The following is a 27,949-nucleotide window of genomic DNA, read 5'->3' on the forward strand; positions in this document are numbered from 1 at the left end:
TTTGGCCAACTCAGAATTTTAATGAACTCTAATAAACACCCAAACCTGTAGGAAATAACAAAAAAAACCTGACATTTTATTTTTATTCCTACAGAAAAGGATCAGAAGAGTACCAAGAAAGTTCAGTTCCCGCATGCAAAACACATCAGGAAAAAGGCATTAGCGAAGACCACCTAACAAGGTAACTCTAGGGCACAGCGGTCGTGAACCCCGGAGGCAGAAACAAAGCTACAGGAAAAGTGAGTGCACTTGCTTTCATGTACTGTAACTGTTAATGCCAGTCTTAAGAGTGTGAGGTTTAACTCACTCTCCCAACCCCACCAAGCAGAACCAGGAGAGCCTTCTACATAGTACAAACGGATAAACATGGTCAGAAGATTAGGTTAATGCTAAAATGTTTTATTTTGCTCCCATGATTGTAAGCACGAGTCTTCTGAAGCCTTCAGAATGTAAAGATCACAGCACACTTCCCAACAGCCGACCACAGGGAACGGTTCGTGTGCTGTGTGTATTTTACATTTCCTTAAATCTAAGAAGCCATCAACAGTAAGATGCATCCTAATTCAGAGATGTCACCATGTGAAAAAACAGCTCTTAAGGACCAATAAAACATGGCAGCATCTGTCATGTATATGTGTGTGTATAAATCCTTCAAAAGTGAGTTATAAGAAACAAATATGTGGGTATATGTATTTATTCATTTGGGAATGAATACATTTCTTTAAAGTTTACATTCTGAATTTAGTGTGTCAAAAAATGCCAGTATATTTGAGAATTATCGTAGCTAAACTCTTTATTACTGTTTTCTTTACAGGAACAATAATCTGAACACGTCTTCCACCAAATCATCCACAAACAGAAAACCTGTTATATAAATTATGTTCTATTTTTGTGATATAATCAGAATACTGTACTGGTGAAAATAAATAGATAACACAAAGCTGCATCAGAGCCCACAAGTATGTTTGTCCTTGGATTTATCACAGAGTGAAAGGAGATGACACATAACAGGCATGCACATTACTACTGCCCAGGATCTCAGATTACACTTGCTGGAAGGCCTCCTTATGAAACGGGGACAGCCACAGGCACACAGGAGAGTGGTTCTGCTCTGAGAACGGCTGGACTGCTGAGGCAGGAGCTTCTGCAGCTCCCTGGTGCCCTGGAGGCTGTGCCAGGTCACGGAACACTGCACACCCTGTGTCCCCACCACAGGGGAGGCTGTGCCAGGTCACGGAGCACTGTGCACTCTGTGTCCCCACCACAGGGGAGGCTGTGCCTGGTCACGGAGCACTGCGCACTCTGTGTCCCGTCCACAGGGGAGGCTGTGCCAGGTCATGGAGCACTGCACACCCTGTGTCCCCACCACAGGGGAGGCTGTGCCAGGTCACGGAGCACTGCGCACTCTGTGTCCCCACCACAGGGGAGGCTGTGCCAGGTCACGGAGCACTGCGTACCCTGTGTCCCCACCACAGGGGAGGCTGTGCCAGGTCACGGAGCACTGCGTACCCTGTGTCCCCACCACAGGGGAGGCTGTGCCAGGTCACGGAGCACTGCGCACCCTGTGTCCCCACCACAGGGGAGGCTGTGCCAGGTCACGGAGCACTGCGCACTCTGTGTCCCCACCACAGGGGAGGCTGAGAGGAGACAGCACACACCAAGCATCTCGCTCCGAGCAGGACAGAGCGGCGCTGACACTTTAACACGTCTTCAGGGCTCTGTAAATTGAGAGCTTCTTCGCTGTTGGCATTCTACGGTCAGTGTCCGTTGGCTCCCTCTGAGAGTATCCGTGAAGGCTCCGTAAATTTGGCGGTGAATAAGTAAAAGAGGGCGGGTGCGGGCACCAGGGCCAGGAGGGGCAGATCTTGCTCGAGCTTCTCCACCCTGGAGATGGAGACTATTCCGTAGGCGTGCAGCAGCCAGTGGCTGAAGAGAACGAGGAGTCTTTTCTTCCTGACCAGAAGGTCGTAGCAGCTCTGCAGTTTTAAAGAAAGGAGAAACACAGGTTATCAGGAAGACTCAGCCAGATAACTGAATGCAGTCTCATGTAAAACGTATTTGTTGACACCCACAATCCTAGGCTTACGATCAGACCGAGCTGCAAAGGTCGTCTCTCGGTCACCCGCCCAGGGACCGCCCTGCTGGTGAGGACACTGAGCCTCCCACAGTCACAGAGGCGCCCAGGGCTGCAGGGGACTCAGCCACAGCACCACGCCGGGAAACGGACGGGACAGGGTCCTGTGTCCCTGTTTCTCCCCGCCCTGATCTGCTGCGGCTCCGAGTCCGCAGGGGGAGCTCGGAGCTACACAAACCCAGCTTCCTTCCCTGCCTGGAGGGTGAGAGGGCGGCAGCAGGGAGACGTGGACGCATCCCTTTCTCTTACTCGTTAATAAAGCTCCAAGCGGTGCAGAAAGGGGAAGGACCCATTAACACTACCGTGACATGGACGGTGCGCACAGACACTGGGATGGAAGGGCAGTACCTTAGTCCCAGCAGCCGTCACCACCCGGCTCAAGGACCACCCAGAACTACTGTCCTCCGAGGCAGTCCCTGCTGACGCCTGGGGAGGGCGCTAACTGCACTACGTGGACAGAGAGAGCCACAGGCGCAGGGAAGTAGGCTGCCCGTTCACCTAGCAGCATCTAGTTAACTTCTACCTACACTCAGGATACTCAATCATTTCTCCCCTCAGATCTTCCCCTAGAGCTGGCAGAAGTGTCAAAACTAATTCATCTTCAACTGAATCATACTGCAGAGCTGATGAAAGATGAATCATAAAAGAGAAACAAGCAGTCTACCACTGGAGACAAAAGAATCCATTACAAAAATACCACAGGTCCCTCTGATGCGACTCCACCTAAAAGTCACAGTGATCTCCAAGTCTTCTCTCATCTCACTCTCACACTAGTGCAGTAGGAAAAGCGCCACGGCCAGCAGCCTCTCCACGGCAGGCAGGCAGGCAGGCAGGCAGCAGCCGACTCCTGAGGCCTCTGTTGTCTTAGAATCATGAGAAACACAGGTCCCACCAGCCGTGCCGCCAGTGCAAGCCCTCTGTAGGCATCACTGGCAAGCACACAGCAGGAGAATACGAAGACACTTCACACTTTGATTCCTTTGGTGTGTAGCTTCTTCCACCAGAGATATTAATGGAGTTAGAACAATCATTTGAATCTGATACTTTAAGCAGAAAGAGGACCACATGATTTTTAATATAAAATTTCAGAAGCTTGCATGTGAAAAAAATAATGTGCAAAAATGTTCATCTTGATTCAGCTTCATGAATATATTTTCCATAGAGTCAAAGACACTATTACTCCTCACGTACAGTTCATATTTCTGCCTCATAATGGCTTAGATCCTTAAAAACAGAATATTTAAAATATAAATGTGAGGGCCAGCACTGTGGCATAGAGGGTAAAGCTGCCACCTGTGGTGCTGGTTCGAATCCAGGCTGCTCCACTTTTGATCCAGCTCCTGCTAATGTATCTGGGGAAGCAGCAGCAGATGGCCCACATGCTTGGACCCTGCACCCACGTGGGAGACCTGGGAGAAGCTCCTGGCGCCTGACTGGCTAGCTCTAGCCATTGTGGCTGTTTGGGGAGTGAATCAACGAATCAAAGATCTCTCTCTGTCTCTCCTCTTTCTCTAACTCTGCCTTTCAAATAAATTAATATATCTTAAAAATAAATAATAAATAAATGTGATGACAAGATGTTCCATTCACCCACCAACCCATAAATGAGTCAAAATTTTTTATCAAAAATATTTGAAAATAGACATTTAAATAACAAAACAACAAAAAGTAGAGATCTTTATAATAGTGGCTTTCTACTGAAACTAAAACGTTGGAGACACAAAATAGATAATCTCAAAAAAGAAACACCCACAACTCAGTATCAGAACTAATGCTGCTATTGTTATCTGCAAATCACCAAAGTGCTACTGGCCAGAACTAAACTTCCAAAATGAAGAAAATAAGACTGGGGTACAACAGGATATGGAACACACAGCATGACTGCTGCCACTGTGGAACGAAACTGGAAGTAGTTCTACATATAGGGCAGCACTGTTATCCTTCTCCCAAAATACTGTTAGCAAGTTTCCACTCTTCAGTACTTAAGTATCTGCTGTGTGGTAAACACTGTGCAGTGATCTTTCTCCATCGCGCTGGACAGCTGAGCCTTCTTCACTACGTCACCAACTTCCCAAGGAAACACATGGTCCAAAATCCAGAACCTTCCGTAAACTTCATCAACTAAAAAGTACTTAGTACCACCCATTAGCCAACGATTACTAAATCCTATCATAGGTACTGTTCTATTCAACCGCCAAATTTACCAAAACAAAAACAAAATGCACTTTTAGACAAGAAAAAAGGCTTCCTACCTCTATTTCCGAAGCCGACATGTACACAGCCAGGGTAACCAACGATAACACTAATATAATGAATGGGAAGGCGTAATCTGAAAGACAAGCATTGGTATCGTTAGATATTACACAGACTTTCTGAATAAACCACTAAGTAAATTCAAACAGTGTAATTCTCCCTAGAGCTGAATCCTTTCCCAAGCAGTCCTGTGCTAGCCCTGACGTCCCAGCATGCTGAGGCTGGCGTCAGCGAACTCTCCAGGCAAGAACCAGGTAAGAAATACTGTGGCCTTGCAGGCCAGTCTCCGCCTCAATCACCCAGCTCCACAACTGCACCTGGGAAACAGCCATAGAAAATACAGTCTGTTCCTGTACAGCTTTAGGGAGAGCAAGATCTGCGTTTCATGTAATTTTCATATGCCAAGACATGTGGGAAGCGTTTCCATGATTTACAAATGAAAAACTACCCTTGGCTGACCTTTGAAGATTCTTGCCCAAGGCATCAGTGGATATCCAGAGTTGACTTCTTTCCTGTGTATCTAAAATGACACTGACTGAGTTATGGCCAAACTTGGGGAAATGGAGAGAACAGTTGCTCGTGGTTTTCTGAGGAAGGCGTCTGGCCTGGCGTTGACACTGACAGCCCGCGTCAGAGCCTGGGTTTGAGGCCCAGCATCGTCCCAGAGCCCAGTTTCCTGCTCGCTTGTGACCGGGGAACCAGCGGTGATGGCTGAAGCAGTTGGGTCCCTGCTGCGCACACGGGAGACCCAGACTGAGTTCCTGGTTCCCAGCTCCAGCCAGGCCAAGGCTCAGCCTCGCAAGCATCTGAGGGAGAGAACTAGCGGATGGGAGCGCTGCCTCCCAAATAAATCAGATTCATTTTATAAATATAACAGCTCTGTACTTTCTGTGGTTCAAGTGGGGAACTTTGGTTGAGAGAGGCGACTGCTAAGAGTGACTGGGTTCACTCTAGAAGAGTTCACTTATCAAGAAACCTCAAGGAACAGATCGTCCAGTTCTTCAGTATCAAGATTCTATACATTTCTACTTGAGAATTCAGTAGCAATGGTTTAAACAAAATCCTTTCTGCAAAGCACTTTCTCTTAAAAGGTTTAAATGCACAGTACTGTAAAACCAAGGGAAAGCTGAGAGGCAGTGCGGGAGGGGTCTCTCTCTCGCAGTCAGCCTGCAGCAGCTCAGGGTGAAGCTCATCACCCCTCCCCGCAGCCCCACCTGGCGCAGTTCCCAGCGTTCACTCAGGCCGCGGTCAGACCGAGTCCTCCGCAGAGGCCGGACTGCAGCCTGCCCGGCGTCCAGAGCCTTCCCTTCACAGCCAGCGCCTGAGCCCTCAGTGAGCCCCGCCCAGAAGGGGCCGCACGCGCTGCCAATGCACACTAAGACTTGCTGGAAAAAGCCGCGGGAGGCCACGAGGAGGAGATGGGATGCTAGTGAGGCCCAGTCCAGGGGAGGGGGGAGGCACCGGGCCGGGGCCGGGGAATCTGCATTTCAGCTCCCCGATGGCTCAGCTGCAGAGCACGTGAAACAGGCCTCAGGAACTATTCCAGGCTGGTCCGCTGGCTCTGCCATCTCCCTAATCATTCCAGTGTCTTCCCTCCTAGACCCTCGATCCCAACGCTTACCCTGCTGTCGCCCTCTGCTCGGATTTGCCGGGCCACCTACGAACCAGAGCTCACCTGTTTCTCCTTTCAGTGCTGCACAATCAGCAGCTGGCATGATGTGCTCTGACTCATCTCGGCAGACGGCACGCGACTTTATTTCAGGCCAGTGGTGACAACGACCCGACCTATCAATGCCTTTCAGTGAAGGCTTTTCACAAAATGATCCAAAAACATTCTGTGTTGGAAAAGGTGGTTTTTTGTTTTTTCCCCAACGCAGGCAGCTATGATGGGAAACACTACCGGGCTAGGACGCAGGACCGAGGGCTGCCAGTTCTTAATCCTTTCCTGCCTTGACGCACAGTCTCCCAGGCTCCAGACTGGAATAACAACCACCGTGACACGAACACTGGACACCGAATTCTATTCCCCTCCCAACCTATTTGCTTCCTCCAGTTCTCACTGTTTATCCATGTACCAGCTGCTAAGTCAGAAAGCTCTTCTTCACACTCTGTCTCACTCCCTACCCCCCACCTGAAAGCTGACTTAACTCGGCCTCTGGCAGAGCTCCCCGTTCCCTGATTCTCTGCCACTGGGCTGTCAGACTCTGAACTGATGCTCCAGGCTCTCTTCCCCCCACAATCCACCTTCCACTCAAATGCAAATCTGATGACCTCACTCTTCTCCCTACATCCTCTTAAAGACTAGTCTTAGCTGGTGCTGTGGCACGGCAGGTTAAGCCGCCACCTGTGGTGCCAGCATCCCACATGGCTAATGTTTCCAGTCCAATCCAGCTCCCTGCTAATGAGCCTGGGAAGGCAGCAGAAGATGGCCCAAGTGCTTGGGGCCCTGGACACACATGGGAGACCTGGAAGAAGCTCCTGGCTCCTGGCTTCAGCCTAGCCCAGCTCCCCAGCCATTGTGGCCATCTGGGGGAATGAACCAGCAGATGGAAGAGCTCTCTTTCTCTTTTTCTGTGTAACTCTGCCTTTCAAGTAAATAAATAAATCTTAAAAACAAAAGAAAGAAAAGCAAAGTGGAATAGCTGAGACTTGAACCAGCACTCCAATATGGAAAAAAAATAAATAAACAGTAGTCCCTATTCCCTACGGCACAGGCGAGGAAACGTTTTCTGCCAAGGGCATTGTGGGTATTTAATAGCATCATTCCAGGGCCATACAAAATGATCAACTTCAAACCAGCCTGCTACTGATGTAGTGCATTGCAAGTCCCACCTGCGGTCACCTTACCAGGACCGGATCAAATGATTTCCAGGCCTTGTACCTCTCAGGCCGGATGTCCCCATCCCTGCCCCAGGCAAGCGCAGGAACCAGGCAGGAAAATACTTCAGGTGAGCCAGCTCTAACAGGCAGCAGTGGGAGCTGGCGGGGATTATGGATACCAGCCGGCCAAATGAAAGTTTCTACAAGCCAGTAGTGGAGGAACACAGATCTCTGCCCAGTTTCCAACATCCTCCTCCCCTGGCCCATCCTCAGCTCTATCCTCACCTTTAGCCAAGACACATTACCAAGCTCTGCCACAAAATGCATTACCTGCATGTATTATCTGCATAATGATACCCAGTCTGTGTAAAAGATTATCATAAAGGAACTTGGAAATCTAAGACCTACGTTAAAAGTAAACAGAATAATCCAGCAAGACTAATTTCCACATATTATGTGCAGAAACCAGTTTTTTTATTTTTTATATTTCGATTTTTTAAAAAATTTCCCAATTCGGTTATAAACTTCACATACAAGGTATTCTCTAAATAAAAATCAATTTTCATTAACTGCTGCAGATCTCTTGAAAACTCCTATTTCATTCCGACAAGCCCATTTTAAAAATAAGTTTATATGTTTTAAGAAAAATCTAGGCTGGGGCCGCGGCTCACTAGGCTAATCCTCCGCCTTGCGGCGCCAGCACGCCGGGTTCTAGTCCCGGTCGGGGTGCTGGATTCTGTCCCAGTTGCCCCTCTTCCAGGCCAGCCCTCTGCTGTGGCCAGGGAGTGCACTGGAGGTTGGCCCAAGTGCTTGGGCCCTGCACCCGCATGGGAGACCAGAAGTACCTGGCTCCTGCCATCGGATCAGCGCGGTGCGCCGGCCGGCCGCAGCGCGCCAGCTGCAGCAGCCATTGGAGGGTGAACCAACAGCAAAGGAAGACCTTTCTCTCTTTCTCTCTCATTGTCCACTCTGCCTGTCAAAAAAAAAAAACAAAAAAACAAAAACAAAAAAAAACACACATTTAAAGTTAAAAAAAAAAAAGAAAAAGAAAAAGAAAAATCTATATTGATGTTCACTTTCAAGATTAAAAAAAAATTTAGGGGCCAGGGCTGTGGCACAGTGGGTTAACGCCCTGGCCTGAAGCACCGACATCCCATATGGGCGCCGGTTCAAGACCTGGCTGCTCCACTTCCTGTCAGCTCTCTGCTGTGGCCTGGGAAAGCAGTAGAAGATGGCCCAAGTCCTTGGGCCCCTGCACCCACGTGGGAGACCTGGAAGAAGCTCCTGGCTCCTGGCTTCGGATCAGCGCAGCTCTGGCCATTGCGGTCATATGGAGAGTGAACCAGCAGATGGAAGACCTCTCTGTCTCTGTCTCTACCTCTCTCTGTAATTCTGTCTTTCAAATAAATAAAATAAATCTTTAAAAAAATTTTTTTAAAGAAAAAGCTCCCGGGGTCAGTGTTGTGGTGGTGAGCTGAGCTACCACCTGGAACACCAGCACCCCGCTTCCGAGCACCTGGTGCGCCACTCCTGACCCAGCTACCTGCTCCTGTGCCTGAGAAGGCAACAGAGGATGGGCCAGATAGCTGGACCCCTGCCACCCAAGGGAGACCCAGATGGAGCTCCCAGCTCCTGGCTGCAGCCTGGACCAGCACTGGCTGTTGCAGCCATTTGGGGAGTGACCAGGAGACGGAAGATTTCTCTCTCTTTTCCTTTATCACCTTGCCTTTCAAATAAAAATAAATAAATCCTAAATAAAATAAAATAATGGGGCTGGGGCTGTGGTGTGGCGGATTAAGTAGCTACCTGCAGTACCACATCCCATATGGGCGCCAGTTTGAGTCCCAGCTGATCCACTTCTGATCCAGCTCCCCATTAACGGCCTGGGAAAAACAGCAGAAGATGGCCCCAGTACTTGGGCTCCTGCCACCCACATGGGAGACCTGGAAGAAGCTCTTGGCTCCTGGCTTTGGCCTGGCCCAGCCCCGGCCACTGTGGCCATTTGGGGAGTGAACTACCAGATGAAGACTCTCTCCCTCTCTCCCTCTCTCTCTCTCTCTCTGTAACTGCCTTTAAATAAACCAACCTTCCAAAATCAAGCGAGCAGCAGTACTACTACACATGCGGACGATATATTTCATCGGCTTCACGCATCCACTTACATAACAGGCCTCCGCCGACCGCCTGCAGCACTGTGAGAATCGGGAAGAAGTACAGCGCGGCGTAGATGCTCTTAAACCGGTCGGACTTCCCTAACCCGCAGGCGATCTTCTTCACCAGCAGAGGGCGCAGCAGCATCATGAACACCAGGCAGAACGCATAGTAAATAAACACAATGGTGTATCTGAAATAGAGCAAGCAATTTGTAACATCAAACATACGTCTGCAACCTTTCTTATCCTTAATCGTTTTTAAATCAAAGATCCTAAAAAAGGTTTCAAAAGAACATTGTTTACGCACAGACTACCACAGGTGCAGCAGGTGTATCTGGTGCCTGCACTGGGCAGTTTACACACACCAAAGATCCTGAAGTGTTCAAACCCTCTCACCCAACAGTTCAACTTGCAGTTCAAATACTACGCAGGCATTAACAATCTGGTTATGATTTGACCCACAGAACAGAACAGGGAGCTGAGAAATAAACTCACACAGTTACAGTCATGTGATTTCTGACAAGAGTCCAAGAACACAATGGAGAAAGGGCAGTCTCTTCAATAACACTGTTGGGACAACTGGCTATCATGCAGAATAAGTTAGACCCTCACCTCCCACTACATATAAAAATCAACTCAAAATGGGATAAAGGTTTCAACGTAAGACTTGAGAGTGTACAGCAGCTAGAAGTGAACACTGGGGAAAACTCCATGACGCTGCAGAAGGCAACAGTTTTATGACTCCCAAGGCCTGGGCGACAAAGTGGAGAAGAGACAAATGGGCTTACATCAGACTGCACAGTTTCTGTACAGCAAAGGGAACAACAAACAGAGCTAAGAGACAACCTACGGAGAAAAGAGGAAATGTTGCCAGCCAAGTATCTGATAAGGGGTTAGTACCCCAAACATGTATGTAACTCAACTCAATAGCAAGAAAAATAATGCACTTTAAACACCAGCAGGGACTGAGATGCCCACATCCCACGTCCAGTGCCTAGGCGGATGCCGCTCCAGCCTCCAACCCCCTCCCTCCCTGCCAGTGCGGACCCTGGAGGGAACAGGTGACGGCTCCCGCAGTTGGGCCCTAGCCACCTGCGCGGGAAACCTGGATTGACCAAGTCCAATTCTGGCTGCTGTGAGCAGTTAGGGAGTGAACCAGTACACGGCAGCTCTGTTCTCAGTCTGCCTGTCAAATTAAAAGACCTGAATAGACATTCCTACACACAAATGGGCAATATGAAAAAAAATGTCCAACATCATTAATCCGGGATGTGCAAATTAAAACCACAGTAAGGTAATTGGCAAAAAGTCTTGAAAGCCGGCACCACGGCTCACTAGGCTAATCCTCCGCCTAGCGGCGCCGGCACACCGGGTTCTAGTCCCAGTCAGGGCGCTGGATTCTGTCCCGGTTGCCCCTCTTCCAGGCCAGCTCTCTGCTGTGGCCAGGGAGTGCAGTGGAGGATGGCCCAGGTGCTTGGGCCCTGCACCCCATGGGAGACCAGGAAAAGCACCTGGCTCCTGGCTTCAGATCAGCGCAGTGCACTGGCCGCAGCGGCCATTGGGAGGTGAACCAACGGTAAAGGAAGACCTTTCTCTGTCTCTCTCACTGTTCACTCTGCCTGTCAAAAAAAATTTTTAAAAAGTCTTGAAAGATGAAATGTGTTGGTGAGGATGTGAAAAAAAAGGTGAGTCTCGCACACTGCTGGCGGGCAGAGCTTTCATGGAGAACCGCAGAAGATCCCTCACAGCACTGAGATGGAGCTCCCTGAGGACCCCACCTCAACCGTCACCTCCCAGAAATCACGGCAGGTAAGCTGTTCCATTGTGGCTATCACTGAAGCCGCTGAGGGAAAAAATACATACATACATACATGCATACATACATACATATATATATATCTGCTTAACTGAGAGATGGTGACCAGGTAGAAAACGCCCCAGTTAGTGAGGCTGTGTGATGACTGACAACGCTAAGACGAGATTCTGAGGTTAGACCCAACCCAGCAGGAATCGGTCATCAGTGAGAATGGCTGCTCCTGGTGCAGCATGAGGGCTGCGAGCACCTGCTTGCCGGCTCATTTCTAGCTCCCTGCAGTGTCTGACCCTTCTACAGCTGCTTCAACTACTACAGACACAAGTAGCGGTTAATGTGCATGAACTTACGTATCTTATCTCACTTTTATAACCAAATACACTTCAGTTTTCTAAATGGGGCAGGTTAAGTTCTGCGAGTCCCCAGGACGGTACACGACCAGAGTACTTGAACCTGAGGGCTGCACCTGTGTGAGTCAGTGAGTCCACCAGGAGGACCTGCGCAGCACTTGATATATGCACTACAGTGTACAGACGGATACACACACATACACAAACAACTCAAAAGACTCAAGGGTTGGCAAGTGGAAAACATGTTCTTATCTCAATATCTGAATCTTATTTTCTGAAAATCACTTTTTACATACATGTTTGTTTATGTTCTTGGCACTTTACTATTTGAAAACTTGCTCAAAAAGAACTAATTTCATTGAACACATTATGTAATGGGGATTTGATACTACTGTGAGAAATGCCAGGTTTTTCTGTTCACTTTTAGCAAGGAAAAAAAAACCAGAAAAATGTACACCAAGTTACAGAAATTGTGAAACCAGTCTACAATAATATCTTACGGAATGTTATGGATTTAATATTTTAAAATAAAACAGTCCAATGGCAATTATATTTACTTGGAAAAAACAAACATGAAGAAACACTAACCCAAGCACCCCAGTAACAAGGCCAGTTACTATTAAGTTACTCTTGTTTGTAAGGCACAGCCTATGGTATCTAATATTGTGATTCATGTAGTCCCCACAGCACCTTGTAAGATACCGTGATTCCCATTTTACCAGTGGGAAGACTGAGGTTACAAGAGGCTCTTCACATGTTCAACTTGGCGTCACAGCTGGAAGACTGAGAGCTCCAACCCAGGCTGGTTTTGTTTACAAAGCCTGTATTCTTTCTTTTATATTTCTTCTTCTATTGCTTTTCAGGGACATATAGAAAGGGGTTTCCTTAAAGCTCTCCACTCAAACAATTCTAAGAAACATATAAAGTTCACTGTGGCAGTGTTTATACGTAGTTCACCACCAACACAAAAATATCTTCGCTTCTTTTATACCAGTTGTGTTTCTATTACCACCTGTTACACTACGTTTGCATGCCTTGAGAGAAGAAAATAATTTCCACAATCTCCCCCAGTGCCTACAAGCCGTTTCACAAGGCCCGATCTGTTGAAATGAATGAAATCTATAATAATCCACAAAGTTAAACTAAAATGCCTCTCCGCCCCAACAGATACCTACAGCGGGTAGACGGCTTCGTGGGTGCAGTGCACCGTGGTGACGTAGTCGGGGCTCGGGTTGTACAGCATCGTGTACCAGTCCGAAAGCATCAGCACGCGACAGGAACGGATGTTAAGAACCCCAACCGGGTCGCTCAGAAGCAGGGTGATGAGAGCCGCCATGGTGCATTCGAATAAGGCCGTGACGTGTTGGAAAAGCGCACTGGAGCTAGAGGACCGGAAGCAAGAGAGGCCTGGTTACCAGGAACCGTGAGCTTCAAACGGCTTTAGTAAAACACCTCTGTGCTTTGACACACGGATTCTATACGAAGCCTCTTCTGACTGAAAAATCCCCAAACCAAAACATCTTCTAGAGATAACAAAAGCCAAGCATGAAAACCGTCCAAGAAAAGTGTAACCTTATTTTCTAAAAAGAGACAAATACGCATCCCAGGTAACAGTGTGTATTACCCAGATGGGTAACAGAAGAGCAGGAATTAGACCTTCCATCTTTAGTATATGGCCAAATCGTTATTAAAATTTTCTTAAGGGCTGGTGAAGCTGCCTTGCGGCCATATGGGGAGTGAACCAGTAGATGGAAGCAAGCTCTCTCTGCCCCTCTAACTCTGCCTTTCAAGTAAGTAAATCTTTAAAAAAAAAATTAAAGATATCTAGGCATTATTTTAAATTATCTTAATACAAAAAGCACATAAAAGGTGACAAGTAACATCTATCACTTACAAAGCAAAATAACATAATAAACATTGTATACTCACACCACCTTACCCAGTAACTAAAACAGTCAACAACTTTTATCTGCTTCTGTGTTCCTCCCTATTCTACACCCCTAGAGTAACCATTGCACTAAATCAAATTACACCGTTACATTTTCTAAAGTTTTTACCCCCACTGTTTGTATGGCTGAGAATTTGCTTGTTGTTGATCGCTACTGCACGAACGGAATCATCTGGGGACTTTCTTTTCCATTCAGAAGTCCATTTCCAGACGCACCCACGGTGCTGTGTACAGCTGAGGTCACTTCCAGTGCTGCCACCCGTAGAAGGCCCCACCGTGTAATGACACCAGGGTCACACCACCGTCTATCCACTCTTAGGTACACGTGCGCAAAGGCCCTCCTCAGCCTGCAAACTGAACCTGCACCTTCTTCATGAACACGTTCTCAATTTTAATATAGTTGGCTTCCTATTTCTTCTACATCTGAAGATAAAAAATGTATGACCCTCAATTTTCTTCTAAGTTTTAAGGTTTTGCTTTCCACATTTAAGCCATTAACTGACCTAGAAGAGGTTTCCGTGTACAGTGTAAGGGTGGATCTAAGGACGTCCACTCCCCCAGCGGTAGCATCGTGTTGAGTAGGCCCTCATTACCCCCCACTAATGTTCTATGCACTTCTACCATGTTAAGCTTCATCTACAACTGGTTTTCAGGTTCTGTTTTTATTCCTGAGGTCTATTAATCTATTGTGTGACAACAGAACATGATAATTCTTCCTATTACACACTTTCTCCTACTTGTTCAGTAATCTTGGCTATTCTTGGCCCTTTCATATAAATTTTAAGATTAGCTTCTCAAATATAAATGTAATTTAAAGGGTGGCAGAGGCCTTTGTTTTTGTTTTTAAAGATTTTATTTATTTATTCGAAAGTCAGAGAGTTACACAGAGAGAGGAGAAGCAGAGAGAGAGAGGTCTTCCATCTGATGGTTCACTCCCCAAATGGCTGCAACAGCAGGAGCTGCGCCGATCCAAAGCCAGGAGCCAGGAGCTTCTTCCAGGTCTCCCACATGGGTGCAGGGACCCAAGGACTTGGGCCATCTTCCACTACTTTCCCAGGCCACAGCAGAGAGCCGGATTGGAAGAGGAGCAGCCAGGACTAGAACCGGTGCCCATATGGGATGCTGGCGCTTCAGGCCAGGGCATTAACCCGCTGCGCCACAGCACTGGCCCCGAGGCCTTTGTTTTTTAATTAAACTTGTTTCCAAGTGACATGATTAAAGTTGTGGTGGAAGCTTTCCCAAGGTCAGAAAAGGAGAAAAGGTGGCATCTGTCCTGGGGAAGAAATGTAGCTGTGCCCTGCCTGCCCACGAACGTCCCTGTCTGCGCACATCTAACATCTCAGGTTCCGCTCGTTAGTACAAAGCAATGGTGGTAACCCTTGCCAAACAGCAGGCCGGGTGGCTCAGTGTGAGTGTACAGTCATCAGTAACTAGGTATTCTATCAATGCCTGGGGCCGCCATGTAACATTAGAACGTCCGCATGTAGCCATGTAAGTGAGACAAAGAGGCTAAAACCACATATAAGGAAATACCCCTCTTTGTTCTGGGCTCAGGCTTCCGGATAAGAAATTCCAGCTGGGTCTTAAGCTGGCATAATAAAAGACTACTTCCTGCTAAGAGGCCTTGGTGTCTTGTCTCCTTACACAAATCCTGCTACAATAGTGCTTGTGGCACTGCAAATGGAGTTGCAGGAAAGTAACAAATTCTGTGCTTATCTTACAGCCTCTTTAGTAAACTCATATTATTTCTCATGTCTAGTGGGTAGATGCTTTGGGTTTTTTATCTGAATGTTTCCATCATCCATCATAGCAAATTACTCCAAAATTCAGCGGTATGAACCCACCACTGACTACTTCTATTCTGAGGCTTGCATGGGTTGAACGGGCAGTCCTTTCTGCTCCACGTGATATTCACAGGGGACCACGCAGAGGTGCGATGCGCTGCGGTGTTCAACATGACCAGCCCATACGGCTACACAAGTGCTGACTTCAGCGGTGAGCACAACTGGGCCTGCTAACAGGCGCACCCTGCTTCTCCTCTGTGTGACCCCATTTTCCATGTTCTGCAGCTAACGATGACGTATATAAGCAAGACTTCTTTTTTTTTTTTAATTATGTTTCAGATATATTTTTCTTCCCAGTTATATGAATCGCTTTTCCATTATTTTTGTAAAACCTGAAGTCACTATTTCTTAAGTCTGCAGCACCTCCACACCCACCCAGTGGAGATCTCCTCCGCCTGCACCTGGGCTGGCTGCCTGAGAAGCTATTACTGACAGCAACGGCTCAGGCTGCCCTGCCAGCAAGCCGTGCTGCTTCTGAGCAGACGGGTAGACGGGTGCGCAGTGTGCCTGTGGCCATCTCCCGAGTCTGAATCTTGGCGGATTCTCAGTAGGTACTACAGGTACAGTATACTTCTCATTCCGCACTGCACAGTATCTAATACAGTATACTTCTCATTCTGCACTGCACAGTATCTATTTTTTATTTTCATCTCCTTTTATCACCCAGTGTTACATTCCATTATTTCTTTGTATTTTTTCTACATCCCTAATTTTAATTGGAACTGATTAACCTATTGACTATCATTTTTAAAAATTATTTATTTGGCAGGTAGAGTTAGAGAGAGGGAAAGATAGAGAGAATGGTCTTCCATCTGCTGGTTCACTCCCCAAATGGCTGCAACAGCCAGAGCTAGGCAGATCCAAAGCCAGGAGCCAGGAGTTTCTTCCGGGTCTCCCACGTGGGTGCAGGGGCCCAAGCACTTTCGCTATCTTCTACTGCTTTCCCAGGCCACAGCAGAGAGCTGGATCAGACATGTCTCAGAGTCTATCTTTCCCAGACTTCCATTATTTCAGACAGGAGGGTCACTCAGAGCCCCGCATTTCCCCAGGACGTTAGAAGGAGAACTCCGGGCCGTCTGACAGACACGAGGGTGGTTAGGAGGAGAACTCCCGGCCGTCTGACAGAGACGAGGACGGTTAGGAGGAGAAGTTCGGGCCGTCTGACAGAGATGAGGGTGGTTAGGAGGAGAAGCCCTGGCCGTCTGACAGGGACAAGGGTGGTTATGAGGAGAAGCCCCGGCCGTCTGACAGAGACGACAACGGTTAAGAGGAGAACTCCGGGCCGTCTGACAGAGACGAGGGTGGTTAGGAGGAGAACTCCGGGCCGTCTGACAGAGACGAGGGTGGTTAGGAGGAGAAGTCCGGGCCGTCTGACAGAGACGAGGGTGGTTAGGAGGAGAAGCCCCGGCCGTCTGACAGAGACGAGGGTGGTTAGGAGGAGAAGTCCGGGCCGTCTGACAGAGACGAGGGTGGTTAGGAGGAGAAGCCCCGGCCGTCTGACAGAGACGAGGGTGGTTAGGAGGAGAAGTCCGGGCCGTCTGACAGAGATGAGGATGGTTAGGAGGAGAAGCCCCGGCCGTCTGACAGAGACGAGGGTGGTTAGGAGGAGAACTCCGGGCCGTCTGACAGAGACGAGGGTGGTTAGGAGGAGAAGTCCGGGCCGTCTGACAGAGACGAGGGTGGTTAGGAGGAGAAGCCCCGGCCGTCTGACAGAGACGAGGGTGGTTAGGAGGAGAACTCTGGGCCGTCTGACAGAGATGAGGGTGGTTAGGAGGAGAAGCCCCGGCCGTCTGACAGAGACGACGACGGTTAAGAGGAGAACTCCGGGCCGTCTGACAGAGACGAGGACAGTTAGGAGGAGAACTCCGGGCCGTCTGACAGAGACGAGGGTGGTTAGGAAGAGAACTTCGGGCCGTCTGACAGAGATGAGGGTGGTTAGGAGGAAAAGCCCCGGCCGTCTGACAGAGACGAGGACGGTTAGGAGGAGAAGTTCGGGCCGTCTGACAGAGATGAGGATGGTTAGGAGGAGAACTCCGGGCCATCTGACAGAGACGAGTTTGGTTAGGAGGAGAACTTCGGGCCGTCTGACAGAGACGAGGGTGGTTAGGAGGAGAAGTCCGGGCCATCTGACAGAGACGAGTTTGGTTAGGAAGAGAACTTCGGGCCGTCTGACAGAGACGAGGGTGGTTAGGAGGAGAAGTCCGGGCCGTCTGACAGAGACGAGGACGGTTAGGAGGAGAACTTCGGGCCCTCTGACAGAGACGAGGGTGGTTAGGAGGAGAACTCCGGGCCGTCTGACAGAGATGAGGGTGGTTAAGAGGAGAACTCCGGGCCCTCTGACAGAGACGAGGGTGGTTAGGAGGAGAAGCCCCGGCTGTCTGACAGGGACGAGGACAGTTAGGAGAACTCGGGCTGTCTGACAGAGACGAGGGTGGTTAGGAGGAGAACTCTGGGCCGTCTGACAGAGATGAGGATGGTTAGGAGGAGAAGCCCCGGCCGTCTGACAGAGACGAGGGTGGTTAGGAGGAGAAGCCCCGGCCGTCTGACAGAGATGAGGATGGTAACTGCCTTGCTGTGTTGCCCGTGCTCTCCTTTGACCCCCCTGCGTGACCTTCACAGGCTGCAGGCTGACCATGGAGGCCCTGCTGGGGAACACTGAGTCTCCTCCGCCTCTCAGAGCAGCTCCCCTCACCAGCAGTGTCTCCCAGCCGTCCACATCACTCCATGTTCCTGGAGCCTCCGCACGTCGGGGCAGGCCTCACCTTCCACCCAGCCGCGGTTTACCGACCCGGCAAACTGTGTCCACAATCGGCTCAGGGTGAGCTCCAGGTTCTGTGAACACTTCCTAGGACTGCTCCTGCTCCAATCTCAGGATGCCCTAACCTCATTTCACCCCGATTCACACACCACCCCCAGCTCAGACCATCCTCCCTGTGCATCCATGCTTGCCCGTCTTATTCCTGCTCAGAGAGCCTTTCAACTCCTCTGTTTAGTGAACTCTACTCATTTTTTCAACATCCAGCTTAAAGATAGCTTTTTTCTTCTGAGGTATCACTCCCTCTGGGAGGGCACAGCCAACTACTCTCTTCTTCATGCCAGCATTAAAAATCTGAATTCACCTTTAACATACATACGTGTATACAAGGTGACGCCTGGACTGTCATTCAGAGGACTCTGAGCGCCCACATCTTAGTCATCTCTGAACCCTACAGCCTACAATACCACCGGGCATACTGCAGGCTTCCCTGTGTATCACCGAATGAATGCATCCTAAAAGCCGTAAATTATGTAAAAAACAATTATGTAAGAATCACAGCTTCTGACTGCTTTGGGAGCTGCAATATAAAAATATGCAACTTCTGCCAATCTTTGCCTTTTTTTTAAGATTTATTTTATTTATTTGAAAGAGTTGCAGAGAGAGGTAGAGACAGAGACAGAGACAGAGAGATAGGTCTTCCATTCTGCTGGTTCACTCCCCAAATAACTGCAATGGCCAGAGCTGAGCTGATCTGAAGTCAGAAGCCAAGAACTTCTTCCGGGTCTCCCATGTGGGTACAGGGGCTCAAGGACTTGGGCCATCTTCCACTGCTTTCCCAGGCCACAGCAGAGAGCTGGATCAGAAGTGGAACAGCTGAGACTCAAACTGGCACCCATATGGGATGCCGCACTGCAGGCTGGGACTTTAACCCACTGCGCCACAGCACAGGCCCCGCCCTGGTCTTAATGATAAACTTAAGACTAAACTCTGGAGAAGGCAAGGCTGCCAGAGAGGACAGTTTTCATTAACAATTAGCCATACACATTCAGTAGGTTAATACCTCCTCTAAGTAGGCAAGAATTAGCTCTTGGGGCCAGCGCTGTGGCACAACTGGTTAACGCCCTGGCCTGAAGTGCCGGCATCCCCTATAGGTGCCGGTTTGAGACCCAGCTGCTCCACTTCCAATCCAGCTCTCTGCTATGGCCTGGGAAAGCAGTAGAAGATGGCCCAAGTCTTTGGGCCCTGTACCCACGTGGGAGACCCAGAAGAAGTTCTTGGCTCCTGGATTTGGATCAGCCAACTCCAGCCATTGAGGTCAATTGAGGCATGAACTATCGGATCAAAGACCTCTCTCTCTCTGCCTCTCCTCTCTCTGTGTAACTCTGACTTTCAAATAAATAAATAAATCTTTAAAAAAAATAAAAAAGAATTAGCTCTTAAGAACAAAAAAATCTTACAGTTCATATATTCAGGAAGCACAGACACATTTACAGTATGTAAGTGTGTGTATATATATATGTAAAACAGTGTAACTATGAAATGAAAATTTAATGGGTGAATTAGGGGAAAAAATGGCTCTTTATAGAGGTGATAATGAAAAATAAAAGACTGAGGCCAGCGCCGCAGCTCACTAGGCTAATCCTCCACCTAGCGGCGCCGGCACACCAGGTTCTAGTCCTGGTCGGGGCGCCGGATTCTGTTCCGGTTGCCCCTCTTCCAGGCCAGCTCTCTGCTGTGGCCAGGGAGTGCAGTGGAGGATGGCCCAGGTGCTTGGGCCCTGCACCCCATGGGAGACCAGGAAAAGCACCTGGCTCCTGGGTTCAGATCAGCGTGGTGCACCAGCCACAGCGGCCATTGTGGGAGTGAACCAATGGAAAAAGGAAGACCTTTCTCTCTGTCTCTCTCTCTCACTGTCCACTCTGCCAAGAAAGAAAAGAAAAGAAAAGAAAAGAAAAGAGAAGAGAAGAGAAGAGAAGAGAAGAGAAGAGAAGAGAAGAGAAGAGAAGAGAAGAGAAGAGAAGAGAAGAGAAGAGAAGAGAAGAGAAAAGAAGGAAGGAAAGAAAGAAAGGAAAGGAAGAAAGGAAGAAAGAAAGGAAGAAAGGAAGAAAGAAAGAAAGAAAGAAAGAAAGAAGGAAGGAAGGAAGGAAGGAAGGAAGGAAGGAAGGAAGGAAGGAAGGAAAGAAAGAAAGAAAGAAAGAAGGAAAGAAGGAAGGAAAGAAGGAAAGAAGGAAGGAAAGAAGGAAGGAAAGAAGGAAGGAAAGAAGGAAGGAAAGAAGGAAGGAAAGAAGGAAAGAAGGAAGGAAGGAAGGAAGGAAGGAAGGAAGGAAGGAAGGAAGGAAGGAAGGAAGAGAAAGAACGAAAGAAAGAAAGAAAAACAAAGACTGAAAACACTGGTCTAGCCTCAGCCAGCCTTAAGTGGGAAGTGTCAAGAAAATTCAGATGGCTCTTATATTCTTTGCTACCAATTTCCTAGTCAGAGCTAACTACAAATTTCTGCTTTGTGTTTTTTAATTTTCATCTTATTTTGAAAGGCAGAGACAGACATGAAGAGAGATCATCCACCCACTGGTTCCCTCCTCAGATTTCTGCAACATCGACGGCTGGGCTGGGCTTAGGCCAGGAGCCCAGAGCTCAATCTGGGCCCCCATGCAGGAGGCAGGGACCCACACACGTGAGTGATTGTCTGCTGCCTCCCAGGGTGCGCGTTAACAGAAAGCTGGAATGACATGCGGAGTTGAAGATCAAAGCAGGTCCTCTACAGGGAAAGCGGGCATCCCAAGTGGCATCTTGACTGCTGGGCCAAGTGCTCACTCCCCTCTTTTTATCTTGTTTTTTAAAAAGGATTTATTGATTGAGTTGAAAGGTAGAGAGAGAGAGAGAGAGAGAGAGAGAGAGAGAGAGAGAGAAAGAGAGAGAGAGAGAGAGAGAGAGAGAGAGAGAGAGATTGATTGATTCCAACTGGTTTACTCTCCAAAAGCCCACAACAGCCAGGACTGGGGCAGGCCAAAGCCTGAAGCCAGGAACCCAGTCAGGTTTCCCACATGGGTGGCAGTAGCCCAAGTACTTGGGCCATCATCTGCTGCATTTCCAGGTACATTTGCAAGGAGCTGGGTCAGAAGAGGAGTAGCCAGTTTTTTTGTTTGTTTGTTTGTTTGTTTGTTTGACAGGCAGAGTGGACAGTGAGAGAGAGAGACAGAGAGAAAAGTCTTCCTTTTTCCATTGGTTCACCCCCACAATGGCCGCTGTGGCTGGTGCACCACGCTGATCTGAAGCCAGGAGCCAGGTGCTTTTCCTGGTCTCCCATGGGGTGCAGGGCCCAAGCACTTGGGCCATCCTCCACTGCACTCCTGGGCCACAGCAGAGAGCTGGCCTGGAAGAGGGGCAACCGGGACAGAATCCGGCGCCCCGACGGGGACTAGAACCCGGTGTGCCGGCACCGCAAGGCGGAGGATTATCCTAGTGAGCCACGGCGCCAGCATAGCTAGGTTTTTAAACCAGGTACTGTCATGTGGGATACTGGTGTTTTAAGCTATAGCTTAGCCTGCTGTCCACAGCACCTGCTCCTTCTTCCCCTCTCTGCTACCAGAACAGGTCACTCCTCTGTTCTACCCTCTGCTTCATGTTTCTCAAAACAAATCTAACATGCATCTGGTGAGGTACACCCATATACCCCTACTTCTCTCCTATGAGCACAGAAGTCCCACTCAATTAACTGAGTCATTTTATTTAAGTTAGATAAAGGGTAATTTTATTTTACTTAAAAGTTTATAACATCTTCTTTCTCACCCTCATCTCTCATTAATATCTCATATTAACATCTCATTTAATAGAAATTAAAGCAGCATGAGGCCTGCTATTTCAAAAGTGTTTTTATAAATCCTTTTTGAAAAATAATGAGTGATTTCCTATCATAAAAAATTACCCTAGATCCAGGGAAACGCTGATTCTACTCCCATCTGACCATCGTCTGCACACCCCAACACTGCAGTCTGGCCGTCATTTCCTGGACAAGAGATTTCTAGTACCTCACCTCTACCGCCCTCCACAGAAACCATCTTCCTAACGTGCACCCAGTGACGCTACTTTCCCAGCCCAGACCTTCATGAACTGACCACCGACCCAGCCGACACAGACTGTGGTCATGTGCCAGCTGCTGCTCGGGTCTCTGAGAGTCCACCGAGGACAATGAGAGACGCCACCGCCCCACGGAGCTCAAAGCCTGGCGTGGGAGGGACATTAAATGAGCCGATCATGAAAATAAAACAAACAAGAGAGCTGTCAAAGAAAACGCGGGAGAGCGATCTCTGCAGGTTGGGTCGGTAAGGCCTCTCCCCAGCAGGTGCACTGGAGCTGCAGTCTGAGGAAGGCAGGCAGGTGGGAGGGTGCAGCGGGAGGACACGTACTCAGGCTGGGCAGTGAGCTCGTGGAGGCGGAAGGGAGCGCACAGAAAGCAGACAAGGTTCTGAGAAGTCCGAGGAAGTCAGGGAAAGCCGTGCGGCTGAAGGGTGCCGAGACAGAATCCACAGTTTCCTGATGCCCACAGTAAAGGTCACATCCTTACAAGAGCCTTCCTCCTTTCACTGACTCACTCTGTGACAACCCAGATCAGACACCTCACACGCCCACACCGTGATTCGTGGGATTTCTCTGCCTACACTGTTCTTCCTGAGCTTTCCCAGATTCCACTGGGCACAATTTCTCTCTCCCTTCTTCGTGACTCCAGAGCATTCATTTTTAACTCAGTCCCTACGTCTCTAGGACTGATTCATACTATAGCTATGTACACATCTGTCTCCTCTGCTTATGACCATACACCATGTCAGTCATTTCTGTGTCTCCTACCCGGATCTTCCAAACACAAAACACAGTGCCCAAAAAATGTCTACTGACTTAATGTCCTAGCACAAGTTTTTACAACTAAGTTAAAGCTGGATCACTTTTAACAACATTATATTAGATGACTAATATTAAAATTCAAAGTATTTGTTCTAAATCAATATACAGCTTTGTAATCATTTTTTGTTCAAAGTATTACAGTTGAGAAATTTAAAAATATTCTTTCAAGATCATTTTCAGTAGAACAAAGGATAGGGGCTGGCGTTGTGGCGCAGCGGGTAAAGCCGCCACCTGCAGTGCTGGCATCCCATATGGGCACCGGTTCGAGTCCCAGCTGCTCCACTTCTGATCCAACTCTGCTATGACCTGGGAAAGCAGTGGAAGATGGCCCAAGTCCTTGGGCCCCTACACCCAGAAGACCCAGAAGAAGCTCCTGGCTCCTGGCTTTGGATCAGCTCAGCTCTGTTGCAGCCATCTGGGGAGTGAACCAGCAGATGGAAGACCTCTCTCTCCATCTCTACCTCTCTCTGTAACTCTTTCAAATAAATAAAATAAATCTTTAAAAAAAAAAAAAGGGATAGTTCCCTTAATAGTTACTAAGACATGCTCTATCGTTGAGTTTTCTTACCACAGTAAAAAGTAATCACAACAGGGGAAGGCGCTATGGTACAGTGGGCTAAGCCACTGCCTTCAGTGCCAGCATCCCATACGGGTGCCAGTTCGAGTCCTGGCTGCTCCACTTCCAATCTAGCTCTCTACTGTGGCCTGGGGAAGCAGTGCAAGATGGCCCTAAGTGGGAGACCTGTATGAAGCTCCTGGCTCCTGGCTCCAGATGGGCCCAGCTCAGGCCACTGCAGCCATTTCGGGAGTGAACCAGCGGAAGACTTTCTGTCTGTAACTCTACCTCTGAAATAAACAAATCAATCTTTAAAAAAAAAAAAAAAGTAATCAGAATATAAAGGAAAAATGGGTTTACTAACTTTAAACAACACAAGAGCAATTATTAGTGCTTAATAACGTCTTGTAAATGGCAACTACTCTAGCACCAGTCCTGTGGACACTTCACAGAACGTGCTGACCTCTTCTTCCCTGAGTACCACTCAATGAAGAACCAGTGTAACACAAGAGGGAGCATGGCCATGAAGCCCAGGTAGAGCCAGTCGTACAGCTCCGGGGACTCCGTGCAGGGCTGACAGAGCTTCTGGGCGTCGGTCCTCTGTCCTCTTGGGCACACCTACAATGCACAGAGAGCAACCTTACATGCAGACACTCTGGACGCTAACACCCGCCCCGAACCACACTGTTAAACGTCGCACTGCATCTTAAACATTTAAGTCTATGTTAGCTTTCAGAAATAAAGACTAAAGCATACATAAGACAAAAAGAAATCTACAGTGTTTGTGCTATAGTTGTAAAACGTTAAAGTAGAAAGTTATAAAATGTTAAAGTAGAAAGGATTCTTTTTACTTAGTTACCAAAATAGTAAACACTCAATGAAAAACCTAGCTACTAACATCATATAAAAATGATTTCCGAGAAATGTTCTGGATTATAATGTTAACTGAATGGACAAGCCAATGCACTAGATCCTTTTTAAATGTAATTAGAAATTACCATAAAATTATAAAAGGTTTTTAAAAACACTTAATACCTGACTCTCAAGGAAAGACGTATTACAGATATCAAGAGAACAATTCCAACCAGGACTTTATTAATGTCTCATATTCTCTCTTATAAATTAATGAGTATATTTTAAAGAGATTCCACAAAACAAACAGACTTCACCAATGAAGTAACACAAACAGCAGACTCACCCCACATTCTCCATATATTTCAGTTGAGCCGTTTTTAAATAACAGGGTCTTCCCGCAGTAAAGTCCAAGGCAGGCTGGTTGAATATCGACAGCTTTTTAAAAACAAACGCCAGTAGAGTGACATCTTTGTGATTAGAAAAGAATAATGCAGTAACAGCTGAGGCACTGGGCAGACACAGCTCATCACAGCTTCCTTGTAAGACGCGACATGGATTAGGCAAGAGCCTGGTGCGTGTATTCCAGTGTGTGGCACTGCAGAAGGCAACCCTGGACTTCGTGCTGAGTGCACCCTGTGAGTAAGGTCCTGGACCAGCAGAGCAAGGCATCTCCAGACCTCACGGTCTAGCCTGGGCTCCACAGAGCCACCCACCTTGACTGGACTCCACTTGGGAACTTCACTGATCATAAAATTCCAAACTAAGCTTTCGAAAATGCGGACCCGACGGAAGGCGGCTGCTTGTTTTGTGCACACAGCACCTGTTCCCACCTTTGTGTGTAGGAGCACGTGTGTTAACAGCACAAAGGCAAAAGGCTGTGATTCCAGAACCGAGGGCAGGCCTGGAGTAAACACACTCAGCTCTGAACAAAGATTCACGCAATCTCAGGCTTGGGGAAAACAAAACAGCAGCTCCAGAGACCCTGCAGCTCCGCCCGGACCTCACCCGCGGGAGGAGCCACGAGGGAGCGATGCTTAATCAGAGACCCATGCCCTTCACTTGCCGACCGTCCACTCAGTCCACACGCACAACTAAGAGCAAACACCAGGGCCCCTGCTCTCTGGGAACGCGGTCAAGCGCGGTGTATATGTGAATTATTGTGGGACACTGTGCATTTAATGACTTCACAACCATTTCTCACATGCTTCCCGAACTCACCACCTAGAGACACCTTTCTCCTTCCAGATTCAAGGAGACTGGAATTCAAACAGGGATAGCCCAGGTGCAAACGACTCAAGTTTAATATTCTCATTTTCACAAAATCTCTTAGTTTTCAGACCCATGGGCTTCCTCACTTTAACTGGCACTTGCTTAACTCATCATAATCACCTTGTTCTAGGCTCAGGCATGAGCACGAACTGTTTCACGCTTCTGCTGAGAGCAGAAGTTAAAGAATCCGCAGTTTTTCCTACGGACTTTATTTACGAGATGCTTGCCAAATATGAGGGGTCTTCGAAAAGTTCCCAGAAAACGTGCATTGTGCAAAAAACAGGTTTCAAAAATTTTTGCACCACAAGAAACGTGTCTTCTAACCCCAGTTTCCGCGAACTTCCTGATCTATCTTCCTACACTGGAATATAAATACTCCAAGGTCTCTCAAAGCCCAGGGTCTGAAAACCAGTGCAACAAACAAAGCAAGAGCCCATCACGTTCCAAACGAAACTCCGGCTCCCAGCGCTCGCTGAGGCGGAGGACGGCGACGACTTTACGGCGCGACCGCCGAGCCTCCCCGGGAGGGACCTCCTACACCCGCACCTGCGGCCGCGGCCGAACCCGGTCAACTCTGCAGCCAGCGGCGGCGGCTGCCTTTCCGGCCCGTGCGCACTACCGCAGTCCTCGGAGGAAACACAGCGGCCGAGGGCACACTTCCGACCGGACAGCCAGAGGCCCGGCCTCCCGTGGGCGGCCAACGCGCCAGGAGCAGCGACCACCCCGACCCCGGCAAGAGTCCGGGCCGGAAGGGCGGCAAGGGGCGAGCAGGCGCCGCGCCCAGCCCAGCCCGGACCTGCCGCGCAGCCAAGAAGCCGCGGCGAAGACAGGCGCTCCCCCGACCCTCGGCGCCCCCTCACCCATGAGCCGCTCCTAGGCTTCTGGCAGTCGCTCCAGGGTCAGCGGATGCGGCTGGAACGCCCCGACATCCGGGCCACAGCAGCCTCGCTGGCTCCGCCTCCTGGTAACCTAGGCGACCGCGCCGCAGCCCCACCCACTTCCTGGTCTCGGCCACGCCCCCTGAGGCTGCCGTGCGTCCTGCCCCTTTGGGGGCGTCGCGAGCTTAAAAGCCAGCGCTGCGGGGCCCGCGTCAGCATCCACTGCTGTGCAGCCAGCCTGTCTGTGCTTCGCTTAGCTCACGGGGTTTGGGGTGCGGATTGAGAGATGAGCTAGTTAGGATTTTTATATGTGAGATATATAGCCGGCATGGAAACACTGTGGGGTGCTAGATGACTGGAGTTCTGTAGGCGCGTGGCGCCGTGAGAAGACTGTGCGGTTCCCTGGTACAGGTGCCCGTGTGCCATGGAAACCTTGTGTAGGATGGGCATCCGTACCAAGGGGCGATCCCTGTCGGGCCGGCCTCTGGTCTGGGTGTCTGAGACTCCCTGTACTGTCCCCAGGAAGGCTGCGCCCCAGAGCGAGCTGGGAGCTGACTGAGCAGGGCAGGTGCAGTTATCCCTCCTTCCCCTTAAAGGCCCTGAACGTCATCTGCGGAAAAGCTTGGTCCTGAATCTCCCGGAGGATTTGGATTCCAGCACAGCTTCGTGTGAAGGTCGCAGACGTAGCCCAGGCGGTTCTCAGCCTTAGAGCGAGGAGCGGCAGCTGCAGGCTGCCCTGGGCACGCCGATGCCGCGTCCCTCTTTAGGAGAGACCGGTGACACGTCCCTGAGGGCGACAGTGCTGATGTCGGATTCCTCTAAGTGTAAGTGATTCAGTGTGTCTGACGTGCTTAGCTTGGAAACTGACACCCAGTGCAGTACATAAAAATGTCCATTATGTTATCTTCAGTCTCGGGTTTCAGAGGACTGTGTGCCCCAAGTGTTGTATACAAAATACAGTGGTTTGCTATATCGTGAGATCATCGGATAGAGGGATCCCTAACTCAAAATTCGATATTCAGAAAAACTAAACCCTAAAGACAGCTGTATTAGGATGATTGTTGGCCTTGTTAAAGGACTCGTTATGGGTAGATTACTAAATGTAAATTAACTAATTCCACGGTAGCTTTTATTTACTGAGTAGATGCATCAGTCAGCTCTGTTAGCACATTTACAATGTGGTTCCATCACAAGAATTCTACATACTTAACTTTTCAGGGCTTTCATATCCCATTATATAAAATGAGATGTTCATATAGGATGAAACAAAATTTAAAAACAAAAACCCCCAACCCTAATTTAGTGGTTCTCAAACCTTGTGGTCTCAGGACCACTTTATGCCTTAAGATTTGAGGACTCCTGTGGCCAGCGCCATGGCATGGTGGGTAAGGCTGCAGCCTGCCATGCCAATGTCCCATATGG

General features: G+C 48.8%; 2 protein-coding genes across 9 annotated transcripts in view; one reads left to right on the forward strand and one right to left on the reverse strand.

Moving 5' to 3' along the window:
- Nucleotides 1–1,575, forward strand: part of CCDC175 (coiled-coil domain containing 175) — a 74,504-nt gene extending 72,929 nt beyond the window's left edge. For 2 of the 3 annotated variants that reach the window (XM_002719516.5, XM_070065092.1), the window contains exon 20: nt 95–475. In XM_002719516.5, coding sequence (XP_002719562.3) covers nt 95–177 — 83 coding nt within the window. In that variant the 3' untranslated portion in view covers nt 178–475. Of the gene's footprint in view, nt 1–94; nt 476–814 lie in introns of those variants that run through there. The other variant, XR_011384854.1, reaches the window with a different exon arrangement.
- On the reverse strand, nt 1–26,649 carry JKAMP (JNK1/MAPK8 associated membrane protein). Of its 6 annotated transcripts, none has more exons than XR_011384856.1 (8): nt 26,510–26,649; nt 24,724–24,815; nt 23,989–24,143; nt 12,699–12,905; nt 9,370–9,551; nt 4,387–4,463; nt 1,510–1,976; nt 1–1,198 (listed from the first exon to the last, which is right to left on the reverse strand). XR_011384856.1 is itself a non-coding variant. In XM_017349412.3 (7 exons), the coding sequence occupies exons 1-7, from the start codon at nt 26,511–26,513 to the stop codon at nt 1,758–1,760; spliced, it is 936 nt and encodes a 311-aa protein (XP_017204901.3). In that variant the 5' UTR covers nt 26,514–26,649; the 3' UTR covers nt 1–1,757. The 6 variants fall into 6 exon arrangements, 3 of the variants coding, with proteins under 3 accessions (XP_017204901.3, XP_069921194.1, XP_069921195.1); XR_011384857.1 differs by having other exon boundaries at nt 24,724–24,847; nt 26,510–26,589; XR_011384855.1 differs by lacking the exon at nt 26,510–26,649 and adding an exon at nt 25,599–26,174.
- Between the last annotated feature and the right edge of the window lie 1,300 nt (nt 26,650–27,949).

Source organism: Oryctolagus cuniculus, chromosome 20 (genome assembly GCF_964237555.1).
Source record: "Oryctolagus cuniculus chromosome 20, mOryCun1.1, whole genome shotgun sequence".
Lineage (NCBI taxonomy): Eukaryota > Metazoa > Chordata > Mammalia > Lagomorpha > Leporidae > Oryctolagus > Oryctolagus cuniculus.